Raw genomic sequence first — 18,547 nt, 5'->3', positions numbered from 1 at the left:
AGATTCCAATTCGACTGCATGTTTTTTTTTGTATGTATGTTACGCGATAAAGGCATTTGTGTACCTATTTTAATGATTCTTTTTTTTGTTGGAAAGAGGGTACCTCCCGTTTAAATTTGAGGAAAATATTCCCCTCTAAGGGCACTAATTAGAGGACGAAACCAGTTTCGCTCACTTTTCCGGTAACCGATTTCAATAAAACTTGGTAAACAGATGTAATTCCACGAACGTGTGAGGTCGGTTTTTTAGTACTCTGTACTGAGGTTATCTTAATAAATGTCACTAAATCATTGAAATTTAATTACAATGGCAAAGAATAAACTTTTTGATGTAGATAGATCCAGTTTTGAATCAGCATCAGCACCCACATGAGCACCCGCTAATGTGTAAAATAATAATATAATTTATCTCACATACAAAATAATCCATAATCTTGTTAGTATACAATCATAATTCTTATCTAACTACATCAAAAACCTACATCAGCAACAACCCTGTTCTTGACAAGAACATTTAATATAATCTATTATCTTGTACGTTTCAGTTGCGCCTTGCGTTTAATCGACAAGGCGAAGAGTTAAGGATTGCGAAGCGGCAGCTGCAGAACAGTCAACAGCGAGTTCGCGAACTCGAGCAACAGGTAGCGGCTCTACAAGCGCGTTTGCAGCGCGACGGGTCCTAAACTACACCACACTTTGCTTGAGGCCTATATTACAAAGCCACGGACCGACGCGTCCCAACGTCGTATCTAGAATTTTCTAGCTTTTTTATTGTCGTTTTGAAACCAAAATGCTTTGAACTGATGCTGAGCTGCGGTGTAACGACGATATAGGGCATCGCGCTATATAATTTAGGCGTCAATCGTTCTAAAAAAAGTGTCTAGATGGTAAGCATTCGAACTTTTAAAAATCATTAAGGTTTATCTGTGTTCACTTATCATCTAAAAACCCTAATTGTTAGAAAGTGTCGGGCTTCTTATGTTCCACTATAAGGTTAAAAACTTCCGTTGCCGGACAAAGACGAGTTGCGTCGCCGGCACCGAAGCTATACCAATAGCACCCTTTACACAGTCACTTTATCGCGCGTGATCAGGAGCGTACAGGATTGCGCGGAAAGCCTGTCGTGAGCAATTACCTGTTTGAATTTTTTTAAGCTAAAGTTCTTTCGCGCGCGAATGCTCGTGTTCATTTTTGTTACAACGGAAAGAGCGTCCGTGTAAAGGCTAATAGCGCAGAATACACCGCGTGAAACTGACGCGTGTTGGAGTGCGCGATTGCGCGCGACTGATGTGCGCAATCGCGCGGTCTTTCCCTTTTCCTTCCAACGTCCTTACACGCGCGCTCAATCTTGCACGATTGCTGTATCACGCACGATAGAGTGTCTGTGTAACGTCTTTTCTATTAGTCCTAGCGTCTTTTACATCGTTATATAATATAACAAAATTCTTTTTCTGACCGCATACGATTACGAGTCGCACAGTTTGGTGGAATCCTTAAGCGATATATCAACCGACATCATAGACAAATGATAGTCGGCTAACGTTGTTATTTACTACCCGACTGTCGGCCAACACGGCCTAAATATTTACCAATAGATGGCGTTCTTTAGACATCCCCACGACTGGCATTGAACTAGTCCTGTCCCCCTGTTACATCACTAATACAGAATGATGCCGGTGAATTCTAGATTTATCAGAAAAGGACAATAGGCATTGGAGCGACGTCATTAAGAAATATTAGTGGCTACATCTGTCACTAGTATAGCTCAAAAAGAGGAGAGTTAGGTCCATCTACAAAAGTGGAGCAGAGAAATGAGTTTTGAAACAATTTCAAGAATAGGGGCAAAGACCATACTTTTTTTTTTGCTGTGAATACACAAAATTGCTCCGTAATACGATTGGCTTTGTGCGCCAAATAGCTTTTTTTAAATCAACTTTTAAATGTGTTCGAAAAAAATGCCGCTATTCTAGAAAGCCATCGATGATATGAAATAAATGTTGGTAGCTCTTGTACGTTCTGCTTTGGTAGATAAGGGCCTAAGAAATTGATAGTATTTAACATTGGCCAATAAGAGTCTGTAGATGGTTTTTAGTTTTTTACAAATAGCAATTAGGCTATTACGTCAGCATTTAGTATTTTATGCTACAAGTTTATTGTGACTTCTATGGTAGCTTCTTTATTAAGCCCAAAGGTAAGCAACAGTTTTCGAGCCGCAATCTTGTTCATACGATTTGTATGAAGCTCTATGATAACGACTTTTTTACTTTTCGTAGTGAATTTACGAACACGAAAGATGTGTTTTTTTTATATTTAATTATTATACATAGTTATGCAAAAAGTGATAATTTTTCTTTAATTCCGATAATGATCTTTATGTGCATGTATGTTTACAGTATTATGCGTATATTTTTACGTCATTTACTCGTAAGTGTTCTCGGTATAAATAAGGCCTAGTGTATATTATATTTTATTCGCAATTATGTAATGTAAGGCCTTTCAGGTTTTCGCTAATTAGCAAGCTTGTGATAAATTCCATGACAGGAAACTTTTTTGGTCACAATTTTGTTATGTACTTTATTTCTAAGCCTTTATGGTCTTTATTTCTATACAATTCTTATGTGCAATGAATCAGGGTCGTTGGTTTTTAAAATTTTGACATTTTGATTATGTGATCATTTGGTGAGCACTTTTTATATAGCACAAAAATTATGTACCAGTTTTAGTTAAGTTGATAGCTAGGAACAAAAATAGCATTTACGAGACTGATCACGACAAGTCTAGAAACTTTGCCAAGCGTTTTAAGCCTAGCGACACACCAACCGAAAATCAGCCGCGCGATTTCAGGACTTTCAATGTTCAATGAATATGTTTTTTTTTTAATTGGGACAGTATGGAGAAATCCGAAACCAGAGAAGATACATGGAAACTGTCTTAGAAACCGTTAAATCTTTTTTTAAAACAATTTAGTCAAGCGTCAGTTGTCTATAATGTGTAAATTAATCAAGTTTATGGACAAGTTTCGCTTGACAAAAAAGTTGACTAATCCAAAATTGTTTTCACAAAAAATGTCTTAAGGGCTCCTAAGGCTCAACTCACACTGGCGCAGAGTTGAAGCGTCACGACGAGTCATGTTTTTCGCCTATAGTACATTCATCTCTATTTTCCCATTATTAAGGTACAAATTTGTGTTATGCAAATATAGAAACGAGCATCGACGCGCGTCGACGTTTGGATGCAGTCGAGCGGCTTCGCGCGTCACTTGAGCGCAGTGAGGCGTCAGACACCGACTACATTGTGATCCGGGTGCACGAATGTGAGCGTCCAAGCGTTGTAGTTGTAAAACAGGTTGCGAAGCGACGCTTCGACTCTACGCCAGTGTGAGTTGAGCCTAAGACAGATTCCCTTATGGAGTTTCAGATTTGCCCGTACTGTCCCAGTTAAAAAAACACCACGGTGTATATGACAAATTAAAAAATACTATGTTTGGAAAATTACGTCTTGAAATTTCGCGATCGAATTTTTGCAGGTCGACCTAGCTTTTAGTGCTAACGTAGGCTAAATTCTTAAATCATAATATGATCACAACCGAGCAAAGCAGTGTTCAGTAGCGTAATTTCTATTTTTATAGCTATATTTTGTTTCGCTCCTGACTAACTGTCGTAACTAACTAGCACTAAGCAAATGTTCAGGGCAACGTATGTTTAGCCTTCATATCTTGAGCTGTAATTCCGTTCAAACTCGTACTACAAATGAGTCTTAAAAAAATCGTTCTAAAAATCTAAATTCCAGATATCAAAAAAGTAGACATATAAAGACGAGTGTAGGAACGTTCATTGTTGAGAACTGAGTAAGGGTGTCACCACACTTATTACCGTGAAATCGGCTTGAGCCAAAGATGTTGCGAGTTTTGAGCTAAATTAACTTAGCTTCGCTGGTGGTGTGGTCTCTCCTTAAGCGTGGCGACTCCCTTGTGCTCTAAATTGAATGAATGAATTCCTAGACTATTTTTGTCAACACGCAACAGCACCACATTCATAGGAAACGTGTTTGTTAGATGACGCATGATATATCGGGCGCACGTAGTAGCATTAACTCATATGAACCTATTTCTGCCGCTAAGCAGTAATGTGAGCATTATTGTGTTTCAGCTTTGAATGATACGAAGGGTGTTGGTGAAATTACAGGCACACGCGACTTGTCAACTTATGTTTCAAGGTGACGGGTGCAGTAGCAGTGCCCCTCAGATGTTTGTAATTTAAAGCTCTGAGTGGCAATGCAACCGTTATGAACAGGCCTGTCGCTTACCACCTGATGCACGATATGTTCGTCCCGTTACTAGCTTCATAAAAAAAATCTTTTAGTAAGGCCACGGTGTTGATGCCTACTGAAACGTGTAGTCCAACCCTAGGGTCAGTCATTCATGTTTAATAATGTTCAAAATCGTATATTTTTCACTAAAGGAAATTATTTCGAAGACTTTTCCAAATTACAGCATATTATCCTATAATAAAATTCCCAAAGATCGCACGACTTCGAGTTACTACAAAAATGTTAGACAACGGTGATTAGTGAGGAGAGTAATGATTTATCCTAGCAGATAGTCTTGTTAGTGATTGTTTTAATAGTCTGATTTTCAGAGTAATGTTACCTGTTACTACGCGTTTGTATGTGTTGTATATTGATTATTGTATATCTATTATGATATGACGCTAGTGTATAGTTTAAATCCAGTTCAAGCAATTAAATTTTTTTTAGAAACATTTAGGTCTTCATAGAGGTCAATCGTAACATTGCATAATAATATGAAATTGTACAAAAAGGTTACCTGATTTTTAATATCAAAATTAGATTTTGATACTAGCATCATAATAATAGATGCTAGATTTTCTCTAAGATGCCTTTCATGTTTTAAAAATAGCCTAAAACTGTATTTAGTACACTTTACATTTTGATAATGTAATTTCAATTACTATATTTTGAAATTGATAATCTCATTGACTAAATTAATAAACATTTCCATGAAATTTACAAAATTTACATTCCATTTTTCAGTACGAAGGCATAGTTTAGCATGGTAAGTAAAAATGAAAGTATTATTGTGCATAGCTGGATATATTACTTGGCTAAGTTGATGTTAATATTTATTGTGTATTTTTATATCAAGCTTGTGTAGCACAAATTTTCAATAAATATTTGGACAGTATTTGTATTGTTTTATTTTATTTAGGTATAAGATGCATACAACAAGATACAAATAACATTGTTAAGTAAGCAATATAAAATATGAGTTCACTTTTGTCTACAATCAAGGCGATAAAGCTCTGTAAGGGAACTGCCATTTGTTCATCTGAACACATATACTCGTATACATATTGAAAATGAAACATTTTTTTCGAATCTTAGATTCGAAAAAATTGTTTTAAAGGCTATGCAAACGGCGTATTTTACACGCCGACGACACACGTCATCTGCGCGCATACGCGTTGTAAAATGCGTGTATGTATCGCGCATTTTGATAAGAGATAGTTTTTATTATAGTTGTGTTCGTAAATCTGTAAATTCTTCAAATCGAGCAACTACATGAAATTCTATAAGCTTCTTGCTTGCAACGCGATGTTTGCGCGCGTTTGAATCGATTCACTACAGCGCGTCTGCGGCGCATATACGCGCCTTTACGACGTATAAGGGCTCTAAATCACGTTTGTTTGTTTTTTCAAACAAGCGCTTTGTTAATGCCGGGTTTTAAATCGGGTTAAAACCCATTAAGGCTCGAAATCGAGGGCATAAACTATTTACTTACAGCTAAATATTTGTTGTGAATGGAGTTTTGTTCAAATTTAATTATAAATATTACATTCTTAAATAGTCCCGACATTTTCTCTCATCTTTTTTCAGTTCGCCTGTAAACGTTTGACATTATCCTAATGGAATTCTTTTTAATAACATTGGATGTACCCAAAACTTTCATTTCTTCGGTTGCTTGCTCTTCCGCCTTTTTAAAAAGTAACACATTCATCCATTTCACACTAGAGCGAACACAGTACTGGCTTTGGAAAAGAACTCATAGAAGCGACTACAGTGCATCAAACGACTCTGCCATGCAAACGACAAGCCGGCTGCCGTGAACCGATATATTGTCGTCACTATCTGGTGGAACAGCTAGACACGACAGTCGTTCAACGATAAAATAAATGTTTACGACCGTTAGTCGTGATATGGAAACAGGCTAGACGCGACAGTCGTCTAACGATAAATAAAACGTTACGACATAACGGGTACGCGGGTTTACTATGATAGAAAATGTTGTACAGGGTCAAGAGCACGTCAAGCTTGACACTTAAAAATTAAATCCAACTCTGTGCGGCTTACGATAAGAACGGTCCAAAGTACAAAGTGTCTAGCTTGACGTCTAAATCTTATTAGAAATGAATTTAAAAAAGATGTCAGAACAGCGGTGCTTCACGGCCACTGGCGCCACCACCTTAAATGATTTTAATAGGCCATACGGTATTTAGAAAGAAAACCTATACATATCATAGATCAAGAGGACGTTTTATTGCCCAAACAAGTTGAAGATTGTACGCCAAAACCACAGACGCCATGTAAAAGCACCAACAGCCGAGTGAAGACCTGCCATTTTACCTTATTTGAGATGTCTTACCGTCAAGATCGTAGGAGCCCCCAGGTGTGCGTCTGTGAAAAAGTGAAATAAAAATAGGGTGTGCATTTATTACACACAACTGGGTGGTGACTTTACCATCTTAGCCGTGACCATAAGACCATAGGAAAACGTTGGTTTGTATGAAAAATAAATATAGGTATCCACCTAATTTAAATCCGAAAAAATAGTTTCATTTTCAATATTTAACAACCGAAACAAAAACTCCGTATTTCTGTACGATACATTCATAATACAAGCACCGCTAAAATCCCTTTCGGTTTTGCGTAAAAAATAATAAACTTATTGATAAAATAATTTTATTGTAAATAGAAGTATAAAATTGCAAGTTTTATATATATAATACTTATAATTATCTTATGTAAGAGTTTAAATTTATCTTTACAAAATAGAATAGAATAGAATCGTTTATTTCATGTTATCAATGTCACAATATTACAATTGGAAATACAATGTCAAGGGATAACTATGATCGTCAGTAATAAAATTATAATAATAATAATGAATATAAAATAAAGTAGTATAACTACTGCTTGTCGAATAAAATAAAATTAAAATTGTTTCAAAAGAAACTCATCGACACTGTACAATTCAATATCCAATAAAAGGATTTTTAGTCGGGTACAAAACGTTTCATCGTTTCTAACACTTTCAGGTCTGTGGGTAGATGTTCGTAGAATCGGGGACCTATTACCCGCGGATTTCTAGTTGCAAGTTCGGTACGGTGGGCAACGGATTTTAGTGTTCCCGCGTTTCGTAACGCTCGGCCTCCGCCCGTACGTCGCTCATAAGTAGCCAAGTTTTGACGCGCATAAACTATTATATCATAAATATATTGTGAGTACATGGTCATTATATTGTATTTCTTATAAAGGTTTCTGCAGGTCTGACCCTTTTTATGCCTACTATTGTTCTTAGTGCACGTTTTTGAAGAATAAAAACCCTAATCGACTCAGTTGAATTACCCCATAGTGTGATGCCATAAGACATCAACGAATGAAAATATGCATAATACGTCTAAATAATAATAAAATTTAAAATAAAAATAATAAAATTTACTAAAAGTAAATTGTACGTACAATCAATTAAGGCCCATTTAGATGGAGAGAGTTTCTCGTCTCGAAGATACGATTATCGAAAGAATATAAAAAAACTTTCCTCGTCTAAACATTTGCGATTATCGACCGTCCACGTGAGCGATAATCTCCTCGCCTTTCAATATAACGTCTCCGTGTAAACAGAACTCGAAAGCAAAAATCGTATTTCGAGTTTCTGTGCCAGCCGTTTCTACCACGAGTGCAGCGCGCGAGGGTGTTTTGATTATCACTGCTTTTCTAAGACAAGAATTAATGGAACAAGAGCGAAAAAAAAATTTCAAATAACGGTGAGTGAGTGAGTGCCTCTGTGGTCGAATATAGCGTGGGCAATATAGTATTTAGGGTGCTCTCGTAACGAATATGGCACTCCTTTCTAAATCCAGGATGAAAAGTCGTGCCCGCACTTTTCAAATAATGGCAAGTTGGGTATCGTTTCTGAGGTATTTGGAGGTGCTCATTACGAACATAGCATTTATTTCTAAATCCAAGATGGCCGACACGACTTTTCAAGTAAATGTACTATTCAATAAACACTCCTCACTAACTCCCCACTCACTCCCTACTCACTCACTCACTCACTCACTCACCACTCACTCACTCACTCACCACTCACTCACTCACTCACACTCACTACTCACTCACTCACTCACCCACTCAGTCACAACTCACTCACTAACCACTCACACACTCACTCACTCAGCCACTCACTCACCACTCACTCACTCACTCACTCACCCACTCACTCACTAACCACTCGCACACTCACTCACTCAGCCACTCACTCACCACTCACTGACTCACTCACCCCTCACTCACTCACTCATCACTCACTTACTCACCACTCACTCACTCACGCACGCACGCACGCCCGCGCGCACGCACGCACGCACGCACTCACTCACTCACTCAGTCACTCACGCACTCACACACGCACTCACTCGCCCTATAAATTTATCATAATTGTCAGTTTTGTTTGTGTCAGTAGTTATAAAATTAAAAAAAAAAATGATAAATCAAAATTATATTTCTGTACAGTGCAATGAACTTAATATTATCAGCAGTTTCAAATTTGAATGGTTTTTGCATCATTTTGATATATCCATAGTCATACCGCAGTAATCACTGAACTCGAATGGCAATTCTCGCACTCAAAACGGTTCGAACCGATTTGTACGATATACGTATGAACTTGAAAAAATGTCATACGAGATCGTGTTTAGACAAGTCGAAAACTCGTAAGCAAGAATCTCCTTACTACATATTTCTCCGTGTAAACAGTCGAGGAGGCGATTAAGTTGCTTACGAGTCTCGTACGACATAATCGTAGGCGAGATTTTAGTTCTTGCCTGAATGTAAACATTATGATACGATAATCTTATGGCGATTATTGCTTACGAGAATCGCCTACGAGTTTTCGTCTCGAAGCGTGCGAGAAACTCTCCCCATCTAAATGGGCCTTTAGCCTGGCAGAGAGTGAGGGAAAACGTTTACTATCTATTATTTAGCAAACATAACAATGTTAAAAGTACGTTTTCTTGTTGTGATTATTACGAGATTCTGCATTGATCACAATAAAAATTTAAAATAAAAAATACATCAACCACAATGGACAGATTAAAATCACTTAAAGCCTTTTCTTTTGAAAGCCGCTGCGGCAGTGACGGGATGGGCACAGTGCTACTGCTTTCTCAAACGCTATATCATCGCAATACATGCCATACCTTATATTCCCTTGCATTACTATATATTATATTATACCGCGACGGCAACGTCCAAAAAAGTCGTAAAGGCTACTTAAAGCTTAACTTTAGGCTCCACACATTAAGATTTTTTTATATATAAAATTAAATGTATCATTGTAAGATATTATCAGAGCAGATTTGATTGATTTTTTGATGATCGACATGTGTGACCAAACAAAACGAGGAAAGTAAGCAACATACGATCGACATTGTATTTCTTGTCGATCAACATGTGTGATGAGACATAATAGAGTAAATGCGTAAGAAACGGATGTTCGATATCGTATTTTTAGTATATCGACATGTGTCGATCGTCAATAATCAGTACAGAGTATTAAAAAAACCGACTTCAAAACTGATTAATCCCCTAGTTTGCCACCCTTAGAGATATTTTCTACTACTGAGCTACCCTCTTTTCAACAAAAAAAAATCATCAAAATCGGTTCACAAATGGCGGAGTTATCGCGTAACATACATAAAATAACATACAAGCGAATTGACAACCTCCACCTTTTTTGAAGTCGGTTAAAAAATCGAGTAAATCTTTAAGCACCTTTACCGGAATCTAGAATAATAATTTCGAATGACATGTGAACAACCCTAACAGGACCTTATAAGGATGTCCTTACATTTCTATAATTTGTCTGGTTTCACTTTAGTGTTATTTCTTAAAACTAACAGAGTAACTCTAGAGAAAATAAAATGGAATTAATTTTCAATTTAGAAATATGCTGCCGAATTGTCACAAATTATCAACTATGAGGTATATTTACTAACAACCGCTCTGATTTAAAAATATTCTTGTAGATCAGACTGTTGATAATACTTACTATTTCAATAGAAATCCGACATAACTATAATCATAAATACAATAAAGTAATTTAAAAACACGTAAATTTATAAATCAAGCAGTCATTGATCTTACAAAATTAGTTTGAAAAAATATATTAAAGTTAAAAGAATAACCGACATCTGTAAACTGGAGGCTGCGTTGCAGCTGTCAGTGCTGCAAGTGTATATGCAACTTCTGTATTCCAATTTGTCACCTGGTTGCTGTACGTAATTGCAATAATTGCCCAAGTCCAGTGACGAACAAAAACGTTTCGTACTGATTCCACCTGGAAAATGGGAAGGTATAATTAATCGTTCTTAAACATTGCTACCGCTTTCAAGGGACCCTAACTTTAACTTACGGGGGTGTAATAGGAGTTGGGTCCCCTTTTTTATAATATTAAGTGACGGGACGAACAAGTCATGCGCCTAATGGTAAGCTGTACATAATGTCCTGTCCGTAACAGGTGCAGTGCCACTCAGAGATTTAAATCGCAAGTTGACAAATCCCATGTGCCCATAATTTCACCAGCACTCTTACTATTCAAAACCGGAACGCATAGTAATGCTGAAATTATTGCTTGGCGGCAGACATAGGTAAGGTGGCACTACTAAGCTGGACGAACTCTTTCACAAGCTCAACTGTTACTAAATTAGGGCGACTTAATAAGTTATTTATTAATAGCGGCGCCCTAAATGGGGCCACGCCCACTCCTGACTTAGGGCCCTTAAAATCGGGTAGTTTAATAAGCGTTATATTTTCCAGCCAGTTTTTGCTTTCATTTAATTAAGTTTTTTCATCTTATGATGTTAATATATGTATGATATATAGAGGTATGTATATATGACATTTTTAGTAGAAATTAAAACGAAAAGTGGAGAAAAGCTGAGACGAAATAAGTTTAATTGTTACTTTCTAACAAAACACGCAAAATAGGCGCCTCGACGTCGAGTTCCGGAAACTAGCCCGTTGCACCAATACCAATACCAATACTTTCTAACACTGTAATTTGACAATAGAAGAACCGCTGTGATATCGCCAGGGTTACAATTTAACTTTTAAGTATACTATCTCTATGTAGACGTAAGTGCTAAATAATATTATACTTCTGGGAAAGAGAGACGTACAAAAAGATCTAAAATGATTTATATGTAGTTAGCTTTGTTATTAAGCGCAGGCTACACCGCGAGCGAAGCTGAGATAGCTTAGCTCATGTAGCTGAATGCAACCAACTAGCTTAATTCACGGTGTGAACAGTTTGTATGAAAACATATCGCGGCTTTGTGAGCTAAAGCTAACTTAATTTCACTCGCGGTGTGGCCTGCGCTTTATATCCAAAAACATGTATCACGTAAATGTAGTTATAAAAATAAAATCATTTTGAAACAACAAAGTTATAAAATTTTTGATTTTCACTCGCCTTTCCCTGAAGTATCGATATAGATAATTTAGAAACTAAGTGTCGTGCATTACTCACCATTCATCACCATATCAATGTAATTAATTATAATATAGCGTTAAATATATAGTGATCTGTGCTGTGGAAACTCAAAGCAGTTTATATTAGATTTTGAAGGCAATATTAGAATTAAGTGGATGAATTTGTGTCATTAATTGTAGTCTTATTATGTACCCATTCTTTAGTGTATGAAGGGAAAATTTAAGCATGTAATTATGCTATGTTGAAGAAATATGTTCTTTACTCTTTATAATTTGCAATAAATTTTGGCAAAATATGAAAGCCAATATTTGTTGCAAAGTAATTCATTCTTTTAAAGTACATAGTAAATTTCTGTGCTTCAGACCACTAACACCATCCACTGTTATATATATTGTGCTAGGTTAACTTTCTATCATTTTGGTGTAACACGTACTCGCGAATTATGAGAAATAATTGTTATGCAGACTTTTTGGGAATATCCGTTTATTGTTTACCAAGTCAAAGAAGACCCGTTTCCTCGAATATAAAGGCAATGTTTCAAGCTTAACTATCATTAATCCATTAGTGAGACCGAAAATAAATATTTTGATGTATTTCGATCACACAGAAAGTCGGTTTTTCGACGTTAAAAAATACGAATCCAACTGTTTTCTTTATATGTATTTGTTAATGAAAACAGGATACCGCGAGAACTATGGGATCCGAAATATGATTACCTAAACTTGCTTCGATTAAAATATCACAAAGTTCCGCAAAATTTTTAGAAAAATTTGTTTCATTCATTGTTATTACATGTCTCAATGAATTTTTCACTTGCATGTTTTGCGAGGGTTTTGAGGTCGACTTTTTTAGTACTCCGTACCGAGATTACTTTTCTAAAATATATGTATATGCATATGTTTAAATATCATAATACGAATTTATAGGTGCACCCATACGGTTCAAAACCACGATACCATTTCGCCATAAATTACGAAATAATTAAGATGACTAATCATATGTGACGTTTATTAAATAGATGTGAAGTAATCATAAACAAGTTGAAATGCAGTATCAACATCCTTAACTTGTGCTGCCTCCAAAGTAGCGACATTGATACATTTGGTCGATATGGTACGGAAATACGATACCCCAAAATGATCGAACTTTAAAACCAGTAATTCATATAATATAATAATGCGTTGAACAATAGTGCATCAACAAACAGTTAATTATCATAACGTGAAACCTATTTGTTTAATGCAGAATTTAGCATTGTACACATGCTCGCAGGATGTCGGGTTTATCACTCCACCGTCTAGCTTCATGAGTCCGTCACCACATTCCATTGTTGATGTTGAGTTACATTGGTAGCATAATATTGCTGTACCTAGTTAGAGTTAGTAAATTAATTAGTATAGATATATTATATATTATACACTGGATAATTTAGCCTTGTGTTAATTCTTGGGTCAGTTAAATTAACATGGATTAGTTAAAGTAATAGTAGTATGGGTATAATTAACATTTATATTACAGAAGGCATAGAAAATACAGAGTGTACTATCAACTTCTCAAGAAATTTAACAAGGCTAAACATAAATGTTAATAAGATGTGAAAATAATAGTCAAAAAAGCTAATTATTTTAAAAAAGTAGTAAGGAAGAGTATGTAAACAAAAAAAAACAAAAGTAATAAAAGTTGCTACAAGAAGTGAGTGTTAGTAGACAAACTACATACAAATGTGGTAAAATGGTTCACGAGGGCCTTGCGAATGTACCATGTACTTTTTTGTAATAATTATCTGAGGAAATTGTAAATCACTTGTTATGGTATCATATAAAATCACAAATAATTCAGGAGCAAAAAGGAGAACTTAATTTTGAGAGGGATTGATATTAATCCTTGTAATTGATCATTTCAAGTGGCATCATAAAAATACAGTATATTTTTTTTAAATTTGGCCAGTTCCCTTCCCAGTCATCTGGGAAACGACTCTTTAAAAAGTGTTTAAATGCAACACTATTACTTAATATAAAAACTAAAATGTTTCCACAAGCAAATATTGCATCTACCTCTCCACATCTAAGAAAGTTAAAGCATATGGAATTTTCTAACTAGAATTTCAAGTCTAATATTGCTTATACAGGGTTATTTGTAAACCACTAACAACCTTACAGGACTGTATTATTAACATCATAAACAACATCTTTTGTCTCATCATCATCATTTTGTCATCTTCCCATGACTTTAAATGACCCATTTTCGCAGTGATGAGGGGCTGCATAGGCCCTGAGTTAAGCCACCCTAATAATAATTCATCAGATTTTACTTTCATACAAAAATAAAAACATTTATATAGATCTCTCTAAGCAGCAATAACTCTGTGCCAAACTTGGGGATCGTCGGAGAGGATGCTTGCACGTTTGAACTTCCTACCTTTATTTATTACCATCTAAAACATAGGTTCCCAAACTTTATGGCTCACTGCCCACTTAGACAAGATAAAAAATTTCAATGCTCACCACCACAAAAAAAATTGAAAACGTATTATATTAACATATCACAAGAAAAAAAAAATGTAGTGTATAGATAATTTAGGTTTTCTTTTCAAATGCGGTAGCAATTGGGGGGCGTTCGCCGCCCCGAATTGCTTCCATTAAACTTAAAACTTTATTTTTGGTATATTTATTAAGTTTTGTCAAAAGTCATGGAACAAAATTATTTGTTGTTTATGTTAGTAATCTAGTCCTGCGAGGTTGTTAGTATTTTGAAATAACCATCTATAAGTTTATTACACTTAACAACAGAAGAATTAGTACAATAAATATATTAAAGTTTATTTCTCTATCTTAAGGAAGGGACATAGATTGTCTTTTTTTCCTAGCAATCTAATTGTTATTGTTTAGCTGTAACTCTGCCCCGAAATCCGCATTAGTAGATAGAAATTATTATAGAATTTCGTATTCCTCAGTATTTCAGTCATATGTCGGTTCTCACCTTCAAACCTCCCTACATGTTTGATACAAAATTGGGCATTGTGTATTGCCCCACAATCCGTCGGTTTCAAATCTATATCATTACCCAGCCACTCGGTACACTCGAAAGGATTGTCTGAATCCGTCCCTGAACACTGGTAGCAGCTTATTGAGTTAACTAAAAATAAAATCAACCAAAAATAAAACAATTATAATAAAAACAAACTTTCTCGCGGAAACGCCCTTATTCTTACCTGTTGAAAATGTAGCGAGAAGAAAACACACAAACAATATGAAATAATTTGAAAATTTAGACATTTTAACACCTTTTCAATTCAAGAAATGCACAATTTATCGAAAAATATAAAATGCGACAAAAATCAATAACAATTGAAGCGGCCAAGACAGACAACCGGCGTTCAGGAGTCGTTTATCCACCGTTTATCAATGCAATGACCGAATGATTAGTGGCGTTTTGACAGTAACAGGTTCAGAGAATGAATGAAACGTACTTTGATGGCTCGAATACTTAAAAATTACCGCCCAATGATCTTAGATACAAAAAAGGTTCGCCCTATCTCCCTGCTTAAGACCATGAGCAAACTCTAGAGCTCATACTCAGTTAATGCCTGCAGTCGAGACGTCAACCGCAGCGTCGGCTACAATCGACGTGAACGATAGTCCGAGAAGCAAAAACAGTAGCACCTATTTTATTCTCTGAAACAACTTTTATGATAATAAAACATTTTGAATCAATTTTGTGTGGAATCTAGAGCCGTGAAGTGAATGAAACATTAAAATATTTTTAATGTAGTTTTTAAACTTAGGAAATGATAATCTTAATATATGCTCCGGAATCTTATTGTAAAAACGTATACCGTTCCCCATAAAAGAGCCGTTTACCTTGGTTAAACGAAATCGTAGTACCATGAGTTTGGACTCAATTCTACGATTAATATTATGGATATCTTCTTTCTTAATGAAATTATGTAAAATATTTAGTAAACATTTCGATATGTCCGATGTATCCGTGCCGATAAGTGGCCGATAAGTGATACCTTAAGCTACTTTGTGGACTAGAAGATCCGGAACACTCCATTCTTATGTCGTAGATATACCACCCATTCGCATTAAGCGTTTTGCTTTCTCCTTTCTCATGCGTACGGCAAAGGATTGGAATAATGTGTGTTTCCCGAAACGTACAATTTGGGGCTATTCAAAGCTAGAGTGAATAGGCATTTTTTAGGCAAACAAGTACTATCGTCGGTCACATCGTCGCTTACCATATAATACTATGTCGCAGAATTACAGTATCTTTCCTAGGTACACTAAAAGCGTAATGGCTATACTCTTTGCTACGCCCTTGTACATATTGTAGGTACATACCTACTTGGTAAAATTACAGGCACATGGGACTTGCAAACTTATGTATCAGGATGACAGGCGCATTGGCAGTGCCCGTGAGATATTTGCGATTTAAGGCTCTGAGTGGTACAGCAACTGTTATGGACAGGCGTGTTACTTAACACCAGGTGCACAACTTGTACGTCCCATCAGTTGATATTATAAAAAAATACTTATGAGGTCATACGGAGATACGCAAGGGTTGTCACAAAAAGGAAAAATTAAATTATGATTATTATTATATAACGTGATCATTATTTACAATAAAAGACAATTATGAAAATTTACGTGTTAACTATTTCTAAATATAACTATATATTAATTTTTAATTTCATTATTTAATTCTACTTTAGTTACTAAGTTAAATTACTTAATTCCTGTTGTATTTCAATATCCAATTATATTCATACATAGAACAGACTGAGTAACCACATTATTAATATACAAGGATTCTCGTAGAATTCGTTGATAGGATTCAAAGATATTTTAAGTCACACATTAATCGTTAGCCGGATAATATTATTCAGGTTACATTTCTGACCCTGATTTCGAAGGCAATTTTTATTATTTAAATAATAAACACACAAATAAACATTCGAGTATACATATTATCGTGAAATCTTAAAATTATGATACCCAACAGGATACGTCACTCGATTAATAAATAATACTTCATGATAATATTCTACCAAATTTAGCAGCCACCAGAATTAGGCAGAGAAAACTAACCAAAAAATTACCCAGCTCTCGATCCCACAAACAAAGGGTGTTTGTTTGTGGAATGTGGCCCGAGGCATCCGCTTTCCTATAAATAACCCCATCACACGCATCGAAGTGACGAATCCAGACAATTTTTGTCCTGTCGAAATAACTGATAATGATGGTGCTAGTAACGAACTTAATAAAACCGACGAAAATGAAACATCTACGAATGTAAGATAAGGCTTGACAGAGGTCATGACAGCATATAATTTAAACCTTATGTCAAACATGTAACACTCTTATCAACGATGTCAGGACGGATAAATGAGCCATGAACGAACGATGAACTATTTCGATATCACTACGTTTACCTTAGGCTCAATTTACATTGTCGCGGAACGGAAAGGTAGCGAATTTTTGCAACAAAATTGTACATAGCAAAATGAAAATTATGTCAATTGTGTAACGTAAAAATTAGATACGCGCTAAAAAACAAGACGGGCGTCTTCCGGCGAATGCTCGGAAATGCTCGCGCATTCGCGAGAATTTCCGCAGCTGACTAGGCGACGCGACGCCTGGTGAACCCGCGGAATCTATCACCAATCTACTGTTGAGATTGCATCATTCTGCAGAGCTTTGCAGGAATCAAGGTCAGTAATATTCGAGAACACCTTAAGGTCGTCAGCATACAGTAAACACGGGCATTGTAGTCTACCAATCAGGTCGTTGATGAAAATGACGAAAAACAACAGTCCCAGGTGAGAACCTTGGGGCACGCCCGATTTTATTGATACCGGAGCAGACTTAAAACCCTTTATAGTGACTAACTGACTACGGTTCATTAGGTACGATTGAACCCAACGTAATAAGTTTCCGTGGATGACACACCATGAAAGCTTTTGATACAATAAAGCCTTTCGGAAATCCGTATATATTGTATCCACCTGTCCACGCACTGCAAAAGCGGAACAAAGGTAAGTTTTATATTCTAGTAGGTTTGAAGTAATTGATTTACACTTCACAAAACCATGTTGCTGATCACAGAGAGATGATTTCACGTGACCAAAAATGTGATCATACACAACAGACTCGAAAACTTTGACTGCACACGATAACAAGCTAATGGGTCTGTAATTGTCACATATTGACGGATCTCCACACTTGTGCACAGGGACTACATGTTCCAGTTTCCAACTCGACGGGAATGTTCCTGTGTTCAAAGATAATTTGAAGATGATATGCAAGGGTATGCAGAGTTGAGATGCACATTCTTTAAATAATTTAGGAGGCATACCATCTGGTCCCGCACCTTTATTTTGGTCGAGCTCCCTCAGCTTCCGCGTGATACCGTGTTCAGTCAATACAATATTGGATTGGACCCCGTCACACATTTGCCTCGCAGCGACTGGAACCGAGTGAGGAGAATCATCGAAAACTGATCCAAAGTAATGCGATAACAGTTCACACATTCCTGGACCGTCTGATACAGAGACTGTGCCCAGTTTCATGGTGCCTGGAAGACCTGGTTTCGCATTCTTGTTATTTACAAAGCTCCAAAATGCTTTAGTGTTTTGAGCTATAGCATCCTCTGTGATACATATATAAGCTTTATAACATTTATCCATAAGACCTTTACATTTTGCTCTCAACAGTAAAAAAGTATCGTAGTCGCGGGGATATTCGTACATTTTATA

The 18,547-nt window shown here is 36.2% G+C and overlaps 2 protein-coding genes across 4 annotated transcripts in view; one reads left to right on the top strand and one right to left on the bottom strand.

The window, feature by feature from the left end:
• The window catches only part of LOC113231669 (coronin-2B-like), a 41,864-nt gene extending 38,699 nt beyond the window's left edge, over positions 1 to 3,165 (top strand). For both annotated transcript variants that reach the window (XM_026466120.1, XM_026466119.1), the window contains one exon: positions 545 to 3,165. In XM_026466120.1, coding sequence (XP_026321905.1) covers positions 545 to 682 — 138 coding nt within the window. In that variant the 3' untranslated portion in view covers positions 683 to 3,165. The remainder of the gene's footprint in view (positions 1 to 544) is intronic.
• A 6,772-nt stretch (positions 3,166 to 9,937) lies between these two features.
• Positions 9,938 to 15,169, bottom strand: LOC113231765. Of its 2 annotated transcripts, none has more exons than XM_026466283.1 (3): positions 15,002 to 15,169; positions 14,770 to 14,925; positions 9,938 to 10,635 (listed from the first exon to the last, which is right to left on the bottom strand). In XM_026466283.1, exons 1-3 carry the CDS (start codon positions 15,063 to 15,065, stop codon positions 10,439 to 10,441), a joined length of 417 nt encoding a protein of 138 aa, XP_026322068.1. In that variant the 5' UTR covers positions 15,066 to 15,169; the 3' UTR covers positions 9,938 to 10,438. The 2 variants fall into 2 exon arrangements, with proteins under 2 accessions (XP_026322068.1, XP_026322070.1); XM_026466285.1 differs by lacking the exon at positions 9,938 to 10,635 and adding an exon at positions 12,797 to 13,159.
• Between the last annotated feature and the right edge of the window lie 3,378 nt (positions 15,170 to 18,547).

Source organism: Hyposmocoma kahamanoa, unplaced genomic scaffold (assembly GCF_003589595.1).
Source record: "Hyposmocoma kahamanoa isolate Upper Pololo Valley unplaced genomic scaffold, ASM358959v1 66, whole genome shotgun sequence".
Classification (NCBI taxonomy): domain Eukaryota; kingdom Metazoa; phylum Arthropoda; class Insecta; order Lepidoptera; family Cosmopterigidae; genus Hyposmocoma; species Hyposmocoma kahamanoa.
The sequence above is the reverse complement of the archived record's forward strand: the minus strand, read 5'-3'. Positions and strand labels throughout refer to the sequence as shown.